Source organism: Python bivittatus, unplaced genomic scaffold (assembly GCF_059951505.1).
Source record: "Python bivittatus isolate LINGU-HERP-01145 unplaced genomic scaffold, Pbiv_v1 ctg000020_np1212, whole genome shotgun sequence".
Classification (NCBI taxonomy): Eukaryota; Metazoa; Chordata; class Lepidosauria; order Squamata; family Pythonidae; genus Python; species Python bivittatus.
The window spans coordinates 115,652,014-115,674,324 of record NW_028277030.1 but is presented as its reverse complement, the minus strand read 5'-3'; the positions used below and the strand labels follow the sequence as shown (position 1 = coordinate 115,674,324).

General features: G+C 38.2%; 1 protein-coding gene across 3 annotated transcripts in view; it reads right to left on the bottom strand.

Annotated features, from left to right (window-relative positions):
- EML4 (EMAP like 4) overlaps window positions 1-22,311 on the bottom strand; it is a 180,891-nt gene that overhangs the window by 53,782 nt on the left and 104,798 nt on the right. For 2 of the 3 annotated variants that reach the window (XM_088147466.1, XM_088147462.1), the window contains exons 3-6: window positions 19,485-19,614; window positions 11,218-11,397; window positions 5,470-5,598; window positions 4,538-4,563 (exon numbers count right to left, since the gene is read on the bottom strand). In XM_088147466.1, coding sequence (XP_088003592.1) covers window positions 4,538-4,563; window positions 5,470-5,598; window positions 11,218-11,397; window positions 19,485-19,614 — 465 coding nt within the window. The remainder of the gene's footprint in view (window positions 1-4,537; window positions 4,564-5,469; window positions 5,599-11,217; window positions 11,398-19,484; window positions 19,615-22,311) is intronic. The other variant, XM_088147471.1, reaches the window with a different exon arrangement.

Genomic DNA, 22,311 nt, shown 5'->3' with positions numbered 1-22,311 from the left:
ATTTATATGATTGCCTGATCCCAGGTAGCTCACAACCACCGATAAAAATAAGAATAAATAACAATAAAACAGAACAAATCCTTCCCACCATGTGTCTATCTATACTATTAACCCCCTGACTCAACCTGACAATATATATATTTTATATATCCAGAAACAACTCATGCATCATGTAAAAAGATTCTAAACTAATAACGTTTATGCTGTAACCAGTATTATTTTTAGAGGATCATAAGCAGGAAGCATTTAACATCCAATTGTGACATTTGGAGGTCCAAAATCTTTTTTCAGAATAGTCTACATCTTGGTCCAATTTAGTGTGATAATTACTAATATGGATATGAAAAAGCCTTAAAGAAACTGAAAATCAGTAGGACTAAAAGAGAAAGATTGTGTCAGGATGAAAACCTTCAGATTTGAAAATTTTAGAAAAAAATTATACTCTTTCTTTCTGAGCGTATTACCTTTAGAAATATATCAATCATTATATAAAAAGGCCTTACAGTTGTGTGAAAAAGAAAGTACACCCTCTTTCAGTTCTATGGTTTTACGTAACAGGACATAATAAAAATCATCTGGTCCTTAGCGGTTCTCAAAAGTAGGTAAATACAATCTCAGATGAACAACAACACATGACATATTACACCATGTCATCAGTTATTTTACAAAAAGAAAGCCAAAAAGGAGAAGCCATGTGTAAAAAACTAAGTACACTCTTACTGCTTCCATAGGTATGAAGGGGCTAAGTAGCAGCCAGGTGCTGCTAATCAAATGCATTTGATCATCAGCAAGTATGACTACCTCTATAAAAGCCAAAGTTTTAGGAGTTTGCTGATCTTGAGCACTGATGTGTGTGTTAACACAATGCCAAAGAGTAAAGACATCAGCAATGATATTAGAGAAGCAATTGTTGCTGCCCATCAATCTGGGAAGGGTTATAAGGCCATTTCCAAACAATTTAAAGTCCATCATTCTACAGTGAGGAAGATTATTCACAAGTGGAAAACATTCAAGACACTTGCCAATCTTCCCAGGAGTGGATGTCCCAGCAAATTCACCCCAAGGTCAGACCGTGCAATGCTCAGAGAAACTGCAAAAAATCCAAGAGTTACATCTCAGACTCTACAGGCCTCAGTTAGCATGTTAAATGTTAAAGTTCATGACAGTACAATTAGAAAAAGACTGAACAAGTATGGTTTATTTGGAAGGGTTGCAAGGAGAAAGCCTCTTCTCTCTAAAAAGAACATGGCAGCATGGCTTAGGTTTGCAAAGCTGTATCTGAACAAATCACAAGACTTCTGGAACACTGTCCTTTGGACAGATGACACAATAGTGGAGATGTTTGGCCATAATGCACAGCGCCACATCTGGCGAAAACCAAACATAGCATATCAGCACAAACATCTCATGCCAACCATCAAGCATGGTAGTGGAGGGGTGATGATTTGGCCTTGTTTTGCAGCCACGGGACATGGGCACCTTGCAGTCATTGAGTCGACCATGAATTCCTCTGTATACCAAAGTATTCTAGAGTCAAATGTGAAGCCATCTGTCTGACAGCTAAAGCTTGGCCAACATTGGGTCATGCAACAGGACAATGATCCCAAACACACCAGCAAATCTACAACAGAATGGCTGAGAAAGAAAAGAATCAAGGTGTTGCAATGGCCCAGTCAAAGTCCGATTGAAATGCTGTGGCGGGACCTCAAGAGAGCTGTGCATAAACAAATGCCCGCAAACCTCAATGAACTGAAGCAATGTTCTAAAGAAGAATGGGCCAAAATTCCTCCACAACAGTGTGAGAGACTGATAGTCATACAGAAAACTTCAAGTTATTGCTGCTAAAGGTGGTTCTACAAGCTATTGAATCATAAGGCGTACTTAGTTTTTCACACGTCTTCTCCATTTTGGCTTTCTTTTTGTAAAATAAATGATGACATAGTATAATATATCATATGTTGTTGTTCATCTGAGGTTGTATTTACCTACTTTTGAGAACTGCTAAGGACCAGATGATTTTTGTTATGTCCTGATACGTAAAACCATAGAGCTCAAAGAAGGTGTACTTTCTTTTTCACACAACTGTATATATAGCCACTTTGCTTTCATAAACAACTATTTATTTAGTTTAAGGTTGACAAGATAGATAACCATATAGTACAATTCAAGTAACATTAAAATGCACGGTAATATAAAAAAGAAATTTGTATATTCATCAGAGTTTTCACCAGGATGGGTGAGGGGAGGATATGAAATGTTATCCCACCGTACAACTTCTGTTTGTTCAGATGGGCATACTGGATTCAAAGACAGTATTTGTTTACATCACAAATGTATAATTTATGGCCTACTTTTCTGAAGACCAAAGCCTGCACAAATTGTGCCACTGGATTTTGCCAACAAACTAAAAAGGAGAGAGAGAGAGGTTGCATGATTTCCTGCAATGTTTTGAGGCAAAACTACTAAAAATGGACAGGTAAGCATTTTGTAGTTCCTACATTTTGAAGGGCACCGGACTGGGAATGGTTGCCATATGTATCTGGAAGCAAGCTTTCTCAGATATGGCCCTGCTCCTTTTGTTCCTGATATTCCAAAAAGGTGTTGAGATACTGCTTTTTCACAGAGTCTTCAGGTACTAAAGTGGAAGGTAATATACTATGAGAATATCTTGCATGCTAAATAAGAGGAGGTCATTGTGCTATGAATGCAATACTACTGGATATTTATTGAGATACTGATTTTGTATTTTATTCTTTTTACACTTTGTTATATTTAGACTGTGTTACACCTTGTCATATTCTTATTGCATTGTATGGGACTGTATAAGCTTCTTAGCATTAAGTGGTAGAAGTGGCATTTAAGCCTTGTGTGGGATGGGCAGCCATATCAATTTGATTAAATAAATAAATAAAAGTCATAATAGAGAAATATCAATTTTCAGTAGCCTTTCCCAACCTGGCACACTCAATGTGTTGATACTGAAATTCCTATCCAGTAAGGTAGCTGGAAAATTTGGGGAATTGCAGCCCCAACAAATTTGGAAGAAATCAAGGAAGGAATGGTTGGTATATGCAACACCACAAAAGGAATACCAAATAAGTAAGGGACGTTTGCCCAGGTACAGGGATAGATAAGAAAGTCATCTGAACCATATAACAGAGGAGGAAGATAACCCCATATTTGCAGATAACTGTGCAGATTATGAATTTGTGCAAGTCATAAATACGAATATGTGTGTGCCTCTACAAAAGAAAAATTGCAGCCAGTATAGAATATGCCATTGCACCTAAATGAACTTGTTCCATATTTCAACCTTCATGCTTTAGTCACGTTTGCAAATCAAAGCAACTATCTTCTAATCCTCAATAAGAACTTTTCTCAACTAATGGTAAGGTAAATAATATAACTCAATGTTTTTTGTTTTCTTTTGATATGCCAGTTGCAGCCAGATAAACAACATTTCTGACACAAACAAGTTTATTCTTTTGTAAGTGTTGTCTTAAAATGATGTTTCAAAAGCTTTCAAGTTTATGTTTTCTGATTATATACTGTAAAAATGGTAATATAGAATATGGAGGGCAAGAAAGTATCTGTTAGTTAGCATTGCAGGATACTATTCGAAGGAGACTACCTGTGCAATATCTCAGCTTAGGTATATGTATTTTGTGTCCATTCTCCAATGAACATTTGGAATTTAGAGAGAAGTGCTATTATTTCTTAATTACAACGTTGAATTATTGAGGTTAAAAAATTCCAATAATTAATTTCAATTAAAAATTGCATAGACTGAACTCATGTGCTTCATGGAAGAGGAAAGAATAAAAAGTGAAATTAAAACAAAACCACATTTAACTAAAAAGAAACCAGCAGGAATAGTTTTAGTCCTTATCTTGATTATTTTTTTTCAGGGTTAACATTTTTCTAGTTATGAGTAGAAATAAAAGAACTTACAGGTGTTTCCTGTCCCAGGTGAAGCCTACCATTTCAAACTAAATCTAAGTTTACAAAAACGATAATATGCACATGGGAAAGAAATCAAGTACAGCAAATAAACCACAGAAACTCTATACTACATATGAAAGCCAAACAATATTCACAGCAGACAGAATTCTGTACAGGGGTATTTGTGCTGGATTTTAGTATGGAATTTCAGGCCATACCCAAATCCAAAATCCCATGTGACTACCTAGCAGCCTGCAATGTTTTTCTGCATGACAGAAACCTCAGTAGTTTAAAATGAAGGCAGCAGATCCAAACGCACAGAGGAGTGTGCACAAGGAACAGCTTCTACAAGAGATATGAATAATGACACAGGTTCTTCAGATACAAGGTTCTTCTAACTAATGTATGTAGTTTTCCACTGTATAGGTGTGCAAGCAAGAAAAACAAATCCACTGAATTGTAAATAGTAAAGCAAATTTTATCATGTTAACAATAGACTTTAACTAATTATTCTAAAAAACTGCTGCAAATGGTTATAACATACATTAATCTTAATTAATAAAAATAACAGCAAAAAGCAAGTATTTCCAATTACCTTGGCTGACGATGACATCTTTGTGTCTATGGAGAGAAATGCATGGTATTACTAATATATGAAAGTATGAATCTGAAAACTTATATTATTTATCTCTAAACTGGAGCCCTCCAGATGGGTTAGCATAATTCTATGGTGATAGGACCCATTGTATTTACTGCCTGGAGATAATGACTACTGTATTCCAACAGAATTGGAGGGTAATAGACAGGGGAAGACTGATTTTGATCTTAAAATACAGTGACATCGATACTTTGGAATATAAATCAAGTTACAGTGTTAAATCACTTACATGAAAGGTTATGGATAAAAATATGCATTTTTAAAATGGAATTTTCTACATGAATCTATTTTTAGAACTTCAATGTTTTTAAGTCCTTCAATATTTTTAAAAGTAATTTGGCTTTGTATGAAATCTGAATTAAAAAAGGGAAAACTCTAATTAAGTAATGGCACAAACAGAATAATTGACTTCAAAGCTACCCAGTTAAAGAAAACTAATGTGGTAAGATAAGAATGCAGGTGTATAGAAGCCTGCAACATACACCTGTAGCTTTTCTTGGTGTCTAGAACTACACCACCCAAAAAGCATGCAGGTTCATGACTTGCAGATCAAAACATTAACCAAATTTTGGAAAAGGGGTGAAAATCAATGCAACTGCTTAGGGCAATATCCAACATTTCATCATTTTGCTCAAGGAACATGATCTTCCCCATCCTTCCCCATCTTAATTCCCACATCTGCTCCTGATGCTTTTATTTAGAACAGATTGGGTGGTGGCAGTGATGAACTCAAGGGAAAGGGAAATCCATTCCACCAGTGAGAGTGATGGACAGCACTGGTCTTCAAAACTACTATACATTTTTACAAAACTTGATATACTAACAACTAGGATAACTTTTTTGATGCCAACAAGGAATCCAGTACTTACTTGTCTGCATTCTTGCCACTTTTGGGTATCAATTTTGATGCGGAAGTTGCCCTTACTAATTTATTACGACTATCTTCTGAACTTTCCCATGCACTATGTGATTTTTCAACTGTTGACAATCTCTTCAAGCTAGAAAGACAAGCACAGTGTATTTCTATATTTAGTATATATTAAACCAAGAACTAAATGAGATACTGCAAGCAATTGTACTGGAAACAAAACAGGTCAAGCAGCAGGAGATAAAAGAAATGCCAGGATAGGCCTTTCTCCAAGCAAATCCACAGGACCCTCAGAAATAAGGATTAGATAGTGCTCTAACTGGATCTTTAAAGACAGTCAAAAGGGCAACATTTTTTAAAGCCTCTTAGCACAGTTATCAAAGGTTGCTCTAAAACACTTGGTAAAAATAAAAAGATCACTTGACTGGCATGACATTCTTATTCACAAATGTTTAAAATCAAGAAACAACAACTTAACAACTTTACCCATCCCAAATCAGGGGAAAACCAGGGGAGGTTTTTAAGTAAAGGAGCTTATGAGTCCTAGCTGGACATGTGCTCAAAGCTCTTCTTTAAACTTTTATTTTCCATCTGGTTCTGGCTGGTGGACCACTTTAATAGGATTATAGAGAACGAATGATTGCTAATCTTTAGCACAGTAAAGTAAGCTGTCACTATGAGTGACTAAAAATGAGAAAGCTTCCCTCTGAAGCCACAGCTGCCCCTGGTCTTCAAACGGTCGCTGCAAGTCCAGGAAAAACCCCAAACTGTGCACCAGTTCCATTTGGGGAAGTACAATTCAGAGATAAGGACAGAAAATCACCGAAGCCAGATGGTCCATGAACCATTGCCATGCAGTCTTGCTAGGGTTGAACCTAAGCCTGTCCCTCCCCATTCAGACCATAACAGCCTCCAGGCACTGGACAAAACCTTGACAGCATCACTTGGCTGTCCAGGGACCGAGATGTACAATTGACTATCATCTGTGTACAGATGCTACTTGACCCCATGCTGACAGATGCTCCCAGTAGTTTTATTTAGAAGTTAAATAAAGGGTGAGAGCATAAGCAGAAAGAGTGAGAACATCAAACTTGGTGGCATCCTGCAAACTAGGAGCTTCCATACCAACTGGAAACAGCCATAGAGAAAGGAGGAGAATCAGTGCAACACTGTGTCTCCCACTTCCAGTCTCCTTAGTTGGTCCAGAAAGATACCATGATCGATAGTATTGAAACCTGCTGAAAGATAAGAAGAAGCAGGATGGTTGTACCATGACCACCCTGGTTCCACAAAAGTTTATGAGTAAATGTTGTCTGAATCCAATGCTCCAGAATGAAACCTGAAGCTCCAGCCCAACCACCTTCTCAAGAACCTTCTCTTATAAGGGGAGGCTGGAGATTGGACAAATTAGGTCTAGGATTGTTGGGTCCAATAATGACTTCTTGAGGGGTGTACCACCACCTCCTTCAAGGTGAACATGATTACTGCCTCACTCAAAAAGGAATTAATCACCACATGGATCCAGCCACATGTCATCTTTTGACAAACCTTCACCAACCAGAAGGGACATGGATTTAATGAACAAGTGGCTGGATTAAAAGACCCAAGAACCTTGTCCACTAACTTGGGAGATACAGGATAAACTTCTTCCAGATAATGAAGCAAGACTGTGACTCAGTCAACTTGATAGATAGCCTAGTTAGAGTCCAATTCAGAATGAATCTGAGCAACTCCATCTATCAGATGCCTTGTTTGGTAAGACAGTGACAATATATTTGGCAGGAAATATCCTATATTCCCTTCCCTGGTGCCAAGTGATACTGTGTCAGTAAACCAGGAATGACTTTAAAATGCAGAGTTAATGTAATGAATTTATTGTGTGTAGCAGGTTTCAAAAACATAGAGTTTTTCAAATTGATAAAAAACAATGCACAAATGATTTCAAAAGCTAGAAGCCTTATTTTACCTCTATTAATCTACCTTAAGAATGTATACAATGATAAAATATTTAACACAATAAGAATTTATGACTTGGAAAAGAACACAGAGTTATGTCAGATTAGCTCTCAAACATAGGAAATGAATGATCAAGTAAATAATCAGATTAGGCTTCAGTCATTTCAGCTTTCTGAAATAAAAGCTTATGGGCTCTTATTTCTCTAGATCTGGTAAGCAGTTATACTTATACGCCTTGATGTAGAAATGTGTTCCCTAGTTGAATACACTATGCTATGATAAACTATTTTTGCAACCTTTTGATAATATTTAATCCTATTGCGACCTGTAATAAATACACTTGTGTTTCAGTAAAAGAAAAGTGTACTTCCTCAAAGAATAACTAAGTATATGTTCTGAATATCTTGAGGCTATCAAGGAAGCCTGACACCACAAAAACCCTGAATGAAGCCAGTAACTAATAAACTATTGGTTGAACTAAAATTGTATCTCATTAGGATATTTTTGAATATAGATCAGTAGCTCACAATCTGCAGTATTACAAATCTTAAGAATGCTCTTGCAATAGTCTAGATGAAACACTGAGCCCCATACTTTGGAGTTCACATAAATATTAAGCATGACATACTAAAAGTAATAAGCCTTTTGTCTGGATATTAATCATTATAGTTAACAGTTAACAGCTTAAGAAAATGTGGTTCTATTTTTGCCTGGTTTAGCAAGAAGACAGGTACAAATGAGGCTGAAAGTTAGAATACCTCACAGTTCCTACAGTTGCCCAATTAACTGCCTTGCTATGCATCCAGTTAAAACAATTTTTAAAAGACAATTTGTGCAACAGTAAGTTAATTTCCACAAGAATTTCAAAAGCTAAAAGGAAAAAGAGAAAGTGACAAAAGTTACAAAGTCAAACATTAGAAAAAAAATGAGAGTACACATTTTCTCTTTTGCTCCGTCACAAATTAACATGCGGATTGCAGGAACAAATACCTTGTACAGCAAGATACCAGACATAACAGACCAAACTCCATGTTAAAGCTAAGTTTGTACTGGATAACAGAGTTCAATGAGAAACTGTTAAACATGCGTTGGTTAGAGCTGCATAAACATCATGATTTTGCTACATGGAAAACATCTGCTGTGTCTCCAAGTACTGGAAAACTAACCAGGTACAGCTTCCCAGCAGATGGGAACATGCAGAAAAAAACACGAGTGACATATATGAAAGTTTAGATTTAATCTTTGATTCCAAGTGCTCTTGCAGAAGCAAAAGGCATATTTGCGTACACATTTTTTGCTTTTTACAGCCTTCAATCTGCTATCCATCTGAGGTAGTAGAAGGTCATCAGATCTTAAACAATTATTTAATGGAATGTAACAGCTATACTTAGGACATAAGGGTCAGCAAAAAACAGTTGTGTGAATGAAACATGAAGTGCAGATCTAATGATCCAAGGCATATTTTCTATTTCACATGAATAGGAACATGAAACTCATGTTTCAACAATCTGAAGCAGCTTTAAACAGAAGTATTAGATTCCTCCCCTTTTGCAACAATATCTCTGTATGTTTGTGTTCCACAATGATTAAAATATATGGGGTTGAATCCACAGGAAGTTAGTTGTACTAGAGTTTCAGTGAAATTAATATAGCAAAATTAATCATGAATATTTGTGTTTGATTACAATGAAATTTAAGGTGAATGTAATATGCAACTAGCCCATACCTTGGGATAGGCAACCTAGTATACTACAAATGTTGTGGAGGAAAAATTCTGCAATTCCTGATTACTTTGGCTCAGCTGTTGGGAAGCTATACTCTTCTGAGGGATAACATGTCACCCATCCCTCAGCTACCCTTCAAAAACATACTTTTAAAAAGTCATTTTGATTGTGAAGCCTCCTCCATTGGAGAAAAATGCCACCAATAGCAACTGAAATGCATAACGCTATTTTATTTATTTATTTACTTAATACATTTATATGGCTGTCCATCTCATATACATGACTCTGGGCAGCTAACAATTTAAAAAAAATCTGCTGCTAATGTATTTGGGGGGAAAAAATCCGCACAAGAGATTTCAGCCTGATTCAGATCTGTAAGTGCTGTTATCTGCCAAGGTCTCAGTGACAAATTATACACTTTACATCTTCAGCCTCTCTGATTAATAGAATCAGGTAGAAGTCACCTTTAAAAGTCTCTGATTGGGATCATGGAGAACTGTTGCCTGCCATACACTGTTAGGACAGAATAATTTATTCAATTTTTCAAATTAACTGGATCCAGCTTTGGGATTATACAGTACTAATATGCAAAATAATTTGAAGATATGTTTTAGTTTTTGTGACCTGCCTAGAAGGTTGCATGCTCTCTCTCTGTTTTTTAATGTCAAAATCTAATTAGGGTAACTGTTTAGATCATTTCAGAAACAAGCCTCAAGGCTGCTACTTTTGCTTCAAAGAGTTCAGAGTTTTCATTGTGATTCTTTTTTTGATTTTATTCTTCAAAGATGTGGGCATTCTGGAACCAGAATGCCTGGGAAATTTTGCTGTCTATTTTTCTCCTCTACCCTAAATCAGAGAAGGTGCTACAGCTACTGTTTTGCATGCACAATGTCACAACTCCAATCTTTGGCATCTATAGCTAAATGGTGCTAGGAGATTAGAAAGACCTATTCTCTATTACCTGCAGAATAACAGATACAGTAGGTAGTCAGACATGATGGAAAACAGTTTTCTAACCTGGCACCAAAGCAAAAAAGATAATACAAAGCACCCAGCAGAAAAAGGAGGAATTGCAAACCACCCAACACATTGAACAGCAACCTAAGAAACAATGTGCCAAAAAGGGTTATAATACTAATGAGAAAAATTGAAGGCTATTAGTATGTATTCATCCAAATAGCTGAATACATTATGCTCATTGAGCTATGAAATGCACTGAGGATCCAATATAGTAACTGTAGATATGGACAGTGTGATCACTCATACTGTATTTACATTCATCTTTCCCTTGTTTCCAGGAAAATGCATGGGGTGGTCTGGTTGGTAGAAGCCAGAATGCATAGCTGATGTTTAAATGGATAGTCCTTGCTACCACACGTATCCTTCTCTCCTGCCTTCAGAATGCTTTTCCTCTTTGGTTGATGTTACTTCAGGGGAACCCTCCTTAGCCAGTAACTGTTCAATAGTAGCAATCCATTTATTTATTTATAATTATGCCTTTATTTGTTAGATTTATATTCTGCCTGTCCTTCAGGGGCTCATATAATGCTTCCTCTTCCCATTTTTCCTCACACTAACAATAACCCTGACAATGACTGGACCAATGTCACCCTGTAAGTGGACTTCTAGTCCAACACCTTGATCACAACCCCACACCTTACTGTACATAATTGCTACCGAAGGGAGGTCAGATTGCTATTGAGTTTCAGACAGGCAATAAAAGTTATACAATTTCATTAAGCCTTTGATAGCTCTTAATACTATTTGGGCTTCTTTTAAATAATGTTTTTAAATATTTTGTTCTTGCTTTGTATATTACAGTGCTATTTTAAATTGAACATCATTTTAAATGTTCCTAATAAACATTTTCTGGGGGAAAAGTGGCTCAGTGGAGAACTGTTACTCTCCAGCAACAAGCAGCATGAACTCCAAAAGGAGTTCAAAAGAAGGATGGAAATCTTTTGGGAAAAGATTTTAAAAGACATATGCATGCTTTTAATGGGGAGCAAAGCATAAGGTTAGTATCATCGCAATTGCTTCCTAGCTCTGTATTTGGGTACTTAGGAAACCTTTTGCCTGGAGCAGAGCTCTTGACTTCTGGGGTCTGCCTGTGTGTTGGGAGAATCTGTGCAGAGGGTTGGGGAGAAGGTGAAGGTGATGCTTGAGATTGTGGGTTTTGATCACTAGAATGAGGGTCCTCTTTTTTCTCTCTTTGTCCTTGATGTTTTTCCTTCTTTTTTTCTGTACCGCTGCAAAACAAAGTATAAAAAGGTGTGTGTGTGTATATATATATATATATATATATTTATTTATAAATATAAATAAAATATTTTTAAAAAGCAAACAAATAGGGAAAAAGCCATTAAAAGTTAATCAGGTTAATTACAGAAGAACCAGATATTTAAATAATTTTCTTCATCCCGCTTTTGCATTAAGAACTTTAATTTACCTATTAAACAAGATGGATACTTGGTCTAAGTATTTAGTGAACAATTATATATTACCTGATCCATGGAATTCATCACCACCCTGTCCCTGTCTATATCATACTGGTTATGATAAGCTATATTTTTTCCCCAGCAACATTCTGTAGATTTCAAAAAACAAACTACAAATTAACTTTCAGCATTTCTATAATCAATCTTAAGGCAATTTATCAGAAAATATTCTACCAATATAAAATATATGAATATTATTATAATAGCCGTATTAGCAGCATTTTCTTGCAGGGACTAGGTGCTTTCACAATATTTATCTACAGTGAATCAAATATTATTTGTTTAGTTTTCTTTTTACATCCAAGTTTCCTTTTTGTCCTAGATGTGGATACATTTGACAGACACTTAGGTTGTTAAGAAATGGAGTGGCATATAAACAAACAATGACTTCCTACAAATAGTACTCCTGGGTTTTTTATTTACTATTCTACAAATTAGCACAACTGTAGAATAATTTCTCTTAAAAGAAAGCATACCAAATCCGATTATTTTACACCAAGTCAATGAAAATAAATTCTTATCATTGACATAACTGAACAAGCTGGCCAAGATTAATGGGTTTGAGTTCTTATAATAATGAGAGGATTACTTATTGCCCATCCCTATGCTGTATAGTTCCTCCAGTAGGTACTAAATCAGAAAATATTGAGATAAAAATTATGCTACTAGCTTACACAACAGCAATGAAAAATATGTTCCCCATGGACTATGGGGAACTTGTGAAATCTCACTATCTCGCTCTGCTTCCTTTCTAAAATCAAATGGCCATGTGCCTGAGAATTGTAATTTTAAATAAACAGTCCTGTTGAATGAAGTCAGTGGCCCATCTAGCTCTGCATTCTATGTCCAAGAATAGCCAAACAGATGCATTCAGAAAACACAAATATGGAAACGAGCTTGATAGCCTTCTTCCACTGTTGTTCCCTAGCAAATGGTTTGCACTCTGTTGTTCTGAAAGAAATAAACAGCCATCAAGACTAGGAACTCCTGAGAGCTTGATTCCCCTGAATCTGTTCAGTCCCCTTTCAGAACAATCTAAACTGATGTTTCCTATATCTGACAGCAACAGAGTCTGCAATTTAACTACACATTGTATATGGTATTTTCTGTTATTGGTTCTGAATTTTTCCAGTTTTAATTTGAATACTGGACACTGAGTTCTAATCTGAGAGAGGAGTGAAATTTGCTATTTTCCATACCATGGATGATTTCATACCCTTTAAAATATTTTCCCCATACTCTTGTGGTACAATATACTAATACAGAATATGCAAATAACATCTTGGAAGAACAATAAAACACACAAACTGAACACAAATACACATTCTTATTTTTCTTTAATATATACGAGTACAGGTAGGCCTCAATTAACGACTGCCCTGTTTGGTGACCAAAATTATGACAGTGCTGAAAAAGTAACTTTAAGACGACTGGTCCTCAAACTTAGGACCACTGCAGCATCCCCATGATCATGTGATCGCCATTCAGGTGCTTTGCAACTGGAACACATTTACAGCCATTGCAGCGTCCCGCAGTCATGTGATCACCATCTGTGAGCTTCACAGCCGGCTTCCAACAAGCAAAGTCAATGGAGAAGCCAGTAGTAAAATTGCAAGTCACGGTCATGTGATGTCACACTTAATGACCATGAGTGATTTGCTTAACGACTGCAGTGAAATGACACTGTAAGTCTAGCATGGTCACGTGATGTTTCGCTTAATGACTGTCAGTGACAGACTTGCTGGTCCCAATTGTGTTCATTAAGTGAGGACTACCTGTATATAATACTATATAGTTGTATACAGGTGAAACTCGAAAAATTAGAATATCATGCAAATGTTCATTTATGTCAGTAAGGCAACTCAAAAGGTGAAACCAATATATGAGATAGACGCATTACATGCAAAGCGAGATATGTCAAGCCTTACTTTGGTATAATTGTGATGATTATGGCGTACAGCTTATGAAAACCCCAAATTCACAATCTCAGAAAATTAGAATATTACATGACATCAATAACACAAGGATTGGAAACAGAACAATATCGGACCTCTGCAAAGTATAAGCATGCATATGTACTCAGTACTTAGTTTGGGCCCCTTTTGCAGCAATGACTGCCGCAATGCGGCGTGGCATGGATGCGATCAGCCTGTGACACTGCTGAGGTGTTATGGAAGACCAGGATGCTTCAATAGCGGCCTTCAGCTCCGCTGCATTGTTCGGTCTCATGTCCCTCATCTTTCTCTTGGCAATGCCCCATAGATTCTCTATGGGGTTCAGGTCAGGCGAGTTTGCTGGCCAATCAAGCACAGTAATCCCATGGTCATTGAACCAGGTTTTGGTACTTTTGGCAGTGTGGGCAGGTGCCAAGTCCTGCTGGAAAATGAAGTCAGCATCCCCATAAAGCTCGTCTGCGGAAGGAAGCATGAAGTGCCCCAATATCTCCTGGTACACGGCTGCGTTGACCCTGGACTTAATGAAGCACAGTGGACCAATACTAGCAGATGACATGGCTCCCCAAATCAACACAGACTATGGAAACTTCACACTGGACTTCAAGCATCGTGCATTGTGTGCCTCTCCATTCTTCCTCCAGACTCTGGGCCCTTGGTTCCCAAATGAGATGCAAAAGTTGTTCTCATCAGAAAAGAGGATTTTGGACCACTGGGCAACAGACCAGTTCTTTTTTTCTGTAGCCCAGGTAAGATGCTTCTGACGTTGTTTGTTGTTCAGGAGCAGCTTGACAAGAGGAATATGACATTTGAAGCCCATGTCCAGGATCCGTCTGTGTGTGGTGGCTCTTGATGCACTAACTCCAGCCTCAGTCCACTCCTTGTGAAAGTCCCCAACACTTTTGAATGGCCTTTTCCTGACAATCCTCTCCAGGCTGCGGTCATCCTGCTGCTTGTGCACCTTTTTCTACCACACTTTTCCCTTCCACATAACCTTCTATTGATGTGGTTTGATACAGCACTTTGGGAACATCCAACTTCTTTTGCAATTACCTTTTGGGGCTCTCCCTCCTTATGGAGGGTGTCAATGATGGTTTTCTGCACAACTGTCAGGTCACCAGTCTTTCCCATGCTTGTGATTCCTACTGAACCAGCCTAAGAGACCATTTAAAGGCTCAGGAACTCTTTGCAGGTGTTATGGATTCATTAGCTGAGCCTAGAATATTGAACCTTTTCACACTATTCTAATTTTCTGAGATTGTGAATTTGGGGTTTTCATAAGCTGTACGCCATAATCATCACAATTATACCACAGTAAGGCTTGACATATCTCGCTTTGCATGTAATGCGTCTATCTCATATATTGGTTTCACCTTTTGAGTTGCCATACTGACATAAATGAACATTTGCACGATATTCTAATTTTTTGAGTTTCACCTGTATTTTTATTTGTGTACTGTATGTTTGTATATTGTTTTGAATCTGTTTTTAACACTATACATCTCCAAAGCTACAGTGGGGCAAAAAAGTATTTAGTCAGCCACCAATTGTGCAAGTTCTCCCACTTAAAAAGATGAGAGAGGCCTGTAATTTCCATCATAGGTATACCTCAACTATGAGAGACAAAGTGAGAAAAAAAATCCAGAAAATCACATTGTCTGATTTTTAAAGAATTTATTTGCAAATCATGGTGGAAAATAAGTATTTGGTCACCTACAAACAAGCAAGATGTCTGGCTCTCACAGACCTGTAACTACTTCTTTAAGAGGCTCCTCTGTCCTCCACTCGTTACCTGTAGTAATGGCACCTGTTTGACCTTGTTATCAGTATAAAAGACACCTGTCCACAACCTCAAGCAGTCACACTCCAAACTCCACTATGGCCAAAGTGGGATCAAAATGATCACAAGAACGGTGAGCAAAAATCCCAGAACCACACAGGGGGACCTAGTGAATGACCTGCAGAGAGCTGGGACCAAAGTAACAAAGGCTACCATCAGTAACACACTACGCTGCCAGGGACTCAAATCCTGCAGTGCCAGATGTGTCCCCCTGCTTAAGCCAGTACATGTCTGGGCCCATCTGGAATTTGTTAGAGAGCATTTGGATGATCCAGAAGAGGATTGGGAGAATGTCATATGGTCAGATGAAATAGAATGTTTTGGTCTAAACTCAACTCGTTGTGTTTGGAGGAGAGAGAATGCTGAGTTGCATCCAAAGAACACCATACCTACTGTGAAGCATGGGGGTGGAAACATCATGCTTTGGGGCTGTTTTTCTGCAAAGGGACCAGGACGACTGATCCGTGTAAAGAAAAGAATGAATGGGGCCATGTATCGTGAGATTTTGAGTGAACACCTCCTTCCATCAGCAAGGGCATTGAAGATGAAACGTGGCTGGGTCTTTCAGCATGACAATAATCCCAAACACACCACCCGGGCAATGAAGGAGTGGCTTCATAAGAAGCATTTCAAGGTCCTGGAGTGGCCTAGCCAGTCTCCAGATCTCAACCCCATGGAAAATCTTTGGAGGGAGTTGAAAGTCCGTGTTGCCCAGCGACAGCCCCAAAACATCACTGGTCTAGAGGAGATCTGCATGGAGGAATGGGCCAAAATACCAGCAACAGTGTGTGAAAACCTTGTGAAGACTTACAGAAAATGTTTGACCTCTGTCATTGCCAACAAAGGATATATAACAAAGTACTGAGATTAACTTTTGATATTGACCAAATACTTATTTTCCACCATGATTTGCAAATAAATTCTTTAAAAATCAGACAATGTGATTTTCTGGATTTTTCCCCCCATTTTGTCTCTCATAGTTGAGGTATACCTATGATGAAAATTACAGGCCTCTCTCATCTTTTTAAGTGGGAGAACTTGCACAATTGGTGGCTGACTAAATACTTTTTTGCCCCACTGTATATGGGGTCAGGCAGCCTTAGAAATTTGATAAATAACAAAGAAAATGCAGAAATATCTCTACATTTTCATGCAGACTACCCAAAGCTAGATTTAGTCTAAAGCAGAAATGGAATGAAATAAATGTCTGCCCACAATTAAACAATAAGCACACAGTGCCCTGGTGCAGCTCATTTGTAGACATTACTCCTTCTTTCATATACTTTCATACTTGCTGTTTTCCCATACCATATCTTTCTTCGTGTTTCTTTCCTTCAGTTTTACTTTTTACATAGCTTATCCTGTCTCATTCAGATGGGTATGGGTATGGGGAGACTATTTTTATCCTCAGATCACCGGAGGTAAGGCAGAATATTTATGTGATAAATGAAATATATTTTTAAACTTTACATACGTTATTTGAAATTAAAGCACACATACACAAAGCATTCAATTTTTCACTCTAAATTTAGCCTCCTATTTTGATTTTTCTAATCTAGAAATATGACCAAAAAAAGTAAATTGACTAGAATTATATAACTGTATCTGCTTACTTTGGATTTGGTTTTTAAAATGTTACTTTACTGTTTAAATTAACATTATTCCATGTTTTGACAAGAAAATTAAGTTGACACTACAATCACTATTTATATGAAGATGGGACTCATTCACAGATAATTTACCAGATGGCGAATCCCTAAGAATGCTACAGTCTTACGTCTTATTTTTTGGTGTCTTGAATAAAAAATCTCCTCCAAGAATCTCCCTTGAACAGGTTTCTGGAGACAAAAGGAAACTGACAGAAGTGGGGAAAATACATCCTACTTTACAGAGCAGTAGCATTAAACTTGCACAGTAACAGCTAATAGACTCAGAAAGTATAGAGGGCACCTGCTTAACTCTTCTCCATTATGATGAGATACACAGTAGTAAACCACACACGTTTCCCCCCTCCCCAATTATTGGGCTAACCAACATGTACCCATGTTGCATTGGAATGCCACCTTTCAATATAATGGATTCTTATTCTCTCTTGCATTTTTCCATAAACCCCCAAAATCTACTCTCAAGATTGGGAGACAATGGAGAAGATTTTAGGACTGTGGAAAATCGAAGTGGAAGTACACTGATGTAACACTGGTTTTAATCCTTACAATACTAAAGTAAATTTGCATCTTTGTTTACAAATTAGCAGATGCAAGTTTAATACAAATTTGAGTCTGCTTTTTGGCAATGTTTTTCCTCTCTAATAATGATATATAAAGTTGTTACCTTAGAACACCATATATCAGCCATTGGCTAGTCCAAGAGTTTCACATACCTTTCTTTATCTTGTGTATCCAATACTATAGAAGGAAAGCTGAGTTACTGTGTTTTTGTGATCCTTAAAGCCTCCCAAGATTATGATGCAGAAATTTACTATTAGTATCAAAATACTAATTTTTAGTAGCATGACATTTTATTTTTCAACTAAGGGCTAAAATATGAGCTGCTTCTAGGCTTACTACAACTATTTTGCGTAATGAACCTCACCTCTCAAAATAGGCCACAAATTTTGACTCACGTTCCTTCAAAGCCTGAAAAATACTATACAGGTAGACCTTGAGTTAGACGGTAACTGGGACTGGATTTTCCATCACTAAGCAATGTAGTTGTCAGTCAAAACATCACATGAGCGCATTGCTTAGCGACAGCAATCCCAGCACTCCCCATTGCTGTCCCTAACCAAATCCCACCAGTCGTTAGGCAAGGACCCACCCTGATCCAAGCCATTCCTGCTTGGTCTCTCCCTGCCCTGAGCCTCAGTAAAGAAAGGGGCTACCTCCCCCCACCCATCTCCCCGCCCGTCTCTGCCCTTTTGGCTGCCCTGTACAGCGGCGTTCCTCAGTGGCAGCAGCAGCGATGGCGGCACTGGGGCTGAAGTAGAGGCCTGGGGCCTTCAGCAGTTTCAGCTGGCTGCCACCATCCCAGGCCTCAACTTTACCTCTGCACCGCCAAGTGCCACCTCAAGCCCTGCGCCGCAGCCAGCCATCCCAGCCCCACATTGCAAAGCCCCTGCCACCCTGCACTCCGCAGGCCCTGCTGCGCCCAGCTAACCTTAGCCGTCTTCATCCTGCTGCAGGCGAGGCATGCCTGGCCTGGCCTTTTGTGAGGCAGCTGCTGGCTGCACCAGGCCTTCAAGCATGCCCTATTCTTGTGATGCTTCAGAAAGCCTTTGAAAAGCTTCTGAGGCCTTCCAAAGCATTGCAAGAATAGGGAGCACTATTTGGAGAATGGCACAAGTGGCCTTGGGAAGAAGGCCTGGCGCAGCCAGCAGCTGCCTCGCACAGGCCCATTCCAGGCATGCCTCATCAGCAGCAGGAGGAAGACGGCTAGGGTTAGCTGGGCACAGCAGGGCCTGTGGAGTGCAGGGCAGCAGGGGCTTTCTGCTGTGGTGGTTGGTGGGCCTTGAGGCAGCACTCCTCAATGGCATTGGTGCTGGGGCTGAAGTAGAGGCCTGGGGGCAATGGTGGCCACCTGGGACTGCTGAAGACCCCAGGCCTCTACTTCAGCCCCAGCACTGCTGCCGAGAAGTGCTGCTGGGCAGGGCAGCGAAAAGGGCAGAAATGGTGGGGATAGGGGGTGTGGGGAGTTGAAGCGCTCCTGCAGTCATAAGTATGGGCGGGCTGCCAAGCACCTGAATTTTGATCATGTGACCGCAGGGGCACTGCAACAGCAATAACTTTGGGGACCAGGTGTAAGTACCATTTGTTCAGCACCACCATAACTTTGAACAATTGTTGAACAAACAGTAACTCAAGGACTACCTGAACTATATCATCTCCTAGTCCTTGAAATTAAACACAAAAAGACAGCTGGGATGCGCAGGGTAGAGAGATTAAGAAGGGAAAAGTGGTGGCAGATTTTTGAATTAACCTGCTTACCAGACAATCTGTTTAATCGCTCGTATCAATGTATTCCATTGAAAAAGAGAGTGTAAACTATACCTTTTAGCAGCAGATGAGAGGGTTTTTTTCCCAGCAATAGGAATGGAGGGACTACGATTATTTTTTCTGTTTCCTGTGCTTCCATTGGTGATGCAGGACAAAGAGATAGCTTCACGGAGAGCAGGCTGACCTAAACAAATACAGTAAGAAAATAATTTGAAGTTTTCCAAATACTCATTTGAATTTTACATTGAGTTTTATTGCATTAAAGATGCAGTATGTTTTTGACAGAAACAAAACGTTTCAAAAATGTTTATGTTCTGTCAAAACACAGTATGTTTTGTTTTGACAGAACATAAAATTAAAAAAACCCTGCACGATTAGTATATACATAGCAGTTTATTAGTCAACAACTGCATGTGGGCAAAATTTAAATAAAAATTGTCTTTTCAAGATTGTTTGAATCAACAAAGTAGCACTTGGAATAACAGTTCTAATTTATTTTTTCCTCTTCATTTTTCAGGAACAAACACTTTTCTTAGTACAGTATAAAATGTGTTTGTTTTTGAACTATTAGTCTACATGGAAAATTCTATGAATTAGTTGACAAGATCTTGATATGTATTTGATAAGCAAATGGAAAACTCCAAAGATAGTATTAGGGGTAGAAAGAAACCAAATAGCATCAGATTATTTAGATGCCCTTCATTGTTATAATAAATAATGTACTTTAAAATAATGGAACATGATATATCTATTATGTCCAGAGAAAACACATAGTTGCAGTTAATTAACAGAGCATCATTTCATGGACTAGAACAATACCCTGTTGGATACCTGGAACTGGGAACCCTTTTTGGTTATCCTTTTAAATCTGCTTTAAAACAAGCTTTACAGAAAACTATAGAAGCAGGAAGATAGATGACTGGAATGCAAATAAAAAATTCAGTAACATAGCACACAGCTCATTTGAAGGCCTATATTATGGCAACACATGCAAGAAAGAAGCAATTTATTCCGCACATATTGCATTAGCAAGTTCACATCCAGCAGAGCTTTGCCAGGTTGTTAGGATTTAATTTAAGTCCTTCCAATTTAAATTTGCTCCCAGAAACTTTGTCTGTGATGCTTGTACAGAGGTATTTTCTAATAACTTTTTTTACATAGCCAGGCTGACCTGGACTGCAGAGTAAGACAATGGGGTGCTTTTAAGTCCTGAAGATATGGATAAGCTGCTTGGGGCAGCATGGTTCATCATCTATCCTTTGGACTTTTGCTCAATATTTCATCATGCATGGAAATTATGGAATATTGACAATTTATTTTATTAATGTCTCACTGAGGGACAGAAGGCATGTTTAAAGTAGGCAATGTTTGTTAAAAGGTCTACCCTGGGTCCTTTGGTGATAGACCAGTCTCCAAGATCCTGGGGTTGGGAATTGTGATAAAGAAAATTGTGCCAATTATCTTCAAAAATTCTGAGAGTATACAGATTAGCTGTGCCCATTTCAAACTGCCTCTAAGCAAGGTCTGGGGTTGAGATGGCCCAGCAGTTGGGCTGACAGATGGCATTAATCAAACACAATGTTTTTCTCTCAGTGACTTTCAATACTATTGACTACAGTCTCTTTTTGGACAGCCTGAGGTATTTGAGAATGGGGAACTGCATTGCAATGATATCAATGATAACTCCTCAAAACAGGAGCAGTTCCATGGAGTTCCTCAAGGCTCCATTCCATCATCTATACATCTGATACTGGATGTTACCAATATGCTGATGATACTCAAATCTATTTCTTCACTACATCATTCCCAGGTTATGGCATTATCTCTCTAAATGTATGCCTGCAGAGAGTAGTGGGTTCAATGAAAGTTAATAAACAGTTTTTTCATTAAAAGATTCTATCCCAACTTCTCTATGGGATCCCATATGGGTGGAAGGTATAACAGACAAACTGAAGATAATTCAATCCATCTTTTTATAGAGCTATTATTGATGTTCCCAGGTGTGTATTATATCCTATCTTGTGCTTAGAAACTGGGTCTCTCCCAGTGGTATGCAAAGCTTGGGCACTTGTTTTTCTCAGACAGATTTAACTGAGTTGTTATTATATAGGGTCCCCCCACCTCTCACTGTGAGATGCTTTCCCTACTTTCTGGTCGCAAAGTTGTTTTATACTGCTATCAATGAGCCCAGTTTTGTGTCAAGCTAATTTTATTTACCCAAAATCTGATCTTATCATGGATTTTACTGTATTGTTCACTTGCCAATGGTCATAAGATATGTTGTTGTAGCTCTAAACAAACAAACAAACAAAAAACACTGAAATCAGCAAGATAAAGGTGCTAATTGTGAACGTTTATATTCTGGAAGATGGGAAGGATTTTCTTGTTCTGGATGAGGTTAAACCTCCCCAGAAAGAGTAGTGTCCAATTTGAAAATATTCTTGGATCCTGGTCTCACCTAGTGCCTCAAGTCAAAGGCTATGGTTAGGAGTGCTTTTCACAAGCTGCAATCAATATAGTAGTTTTGCCCAATCTTTGAAAAGAATGATCTCAAACCAATGGTACGTTAGCTGGTAACCTGCAGAGGCATTACTGAAGTATATCTTATTTAGGACTGTTTTCGTATGTAGTTCAAAATTTCACTTAGCTTAAAATGTGGTAGCTAAATTAATCTCCAGGGATACTAATAGAGACCATACTATACTGTTCTTCAACAGTTGCACTGGCTGCCCTTTACTTGAACCCATAGGTTTTCAGGTGATATATTGTCTTTAAAACTCCTTTGGGCTTTAATTTAATTAACAAGAGTGTGGATATTTAGGCACAAGGACATTTTTCTCTCTGTGATCCTCAATCCTTATTAAGGTTATCAGGAGAGGTC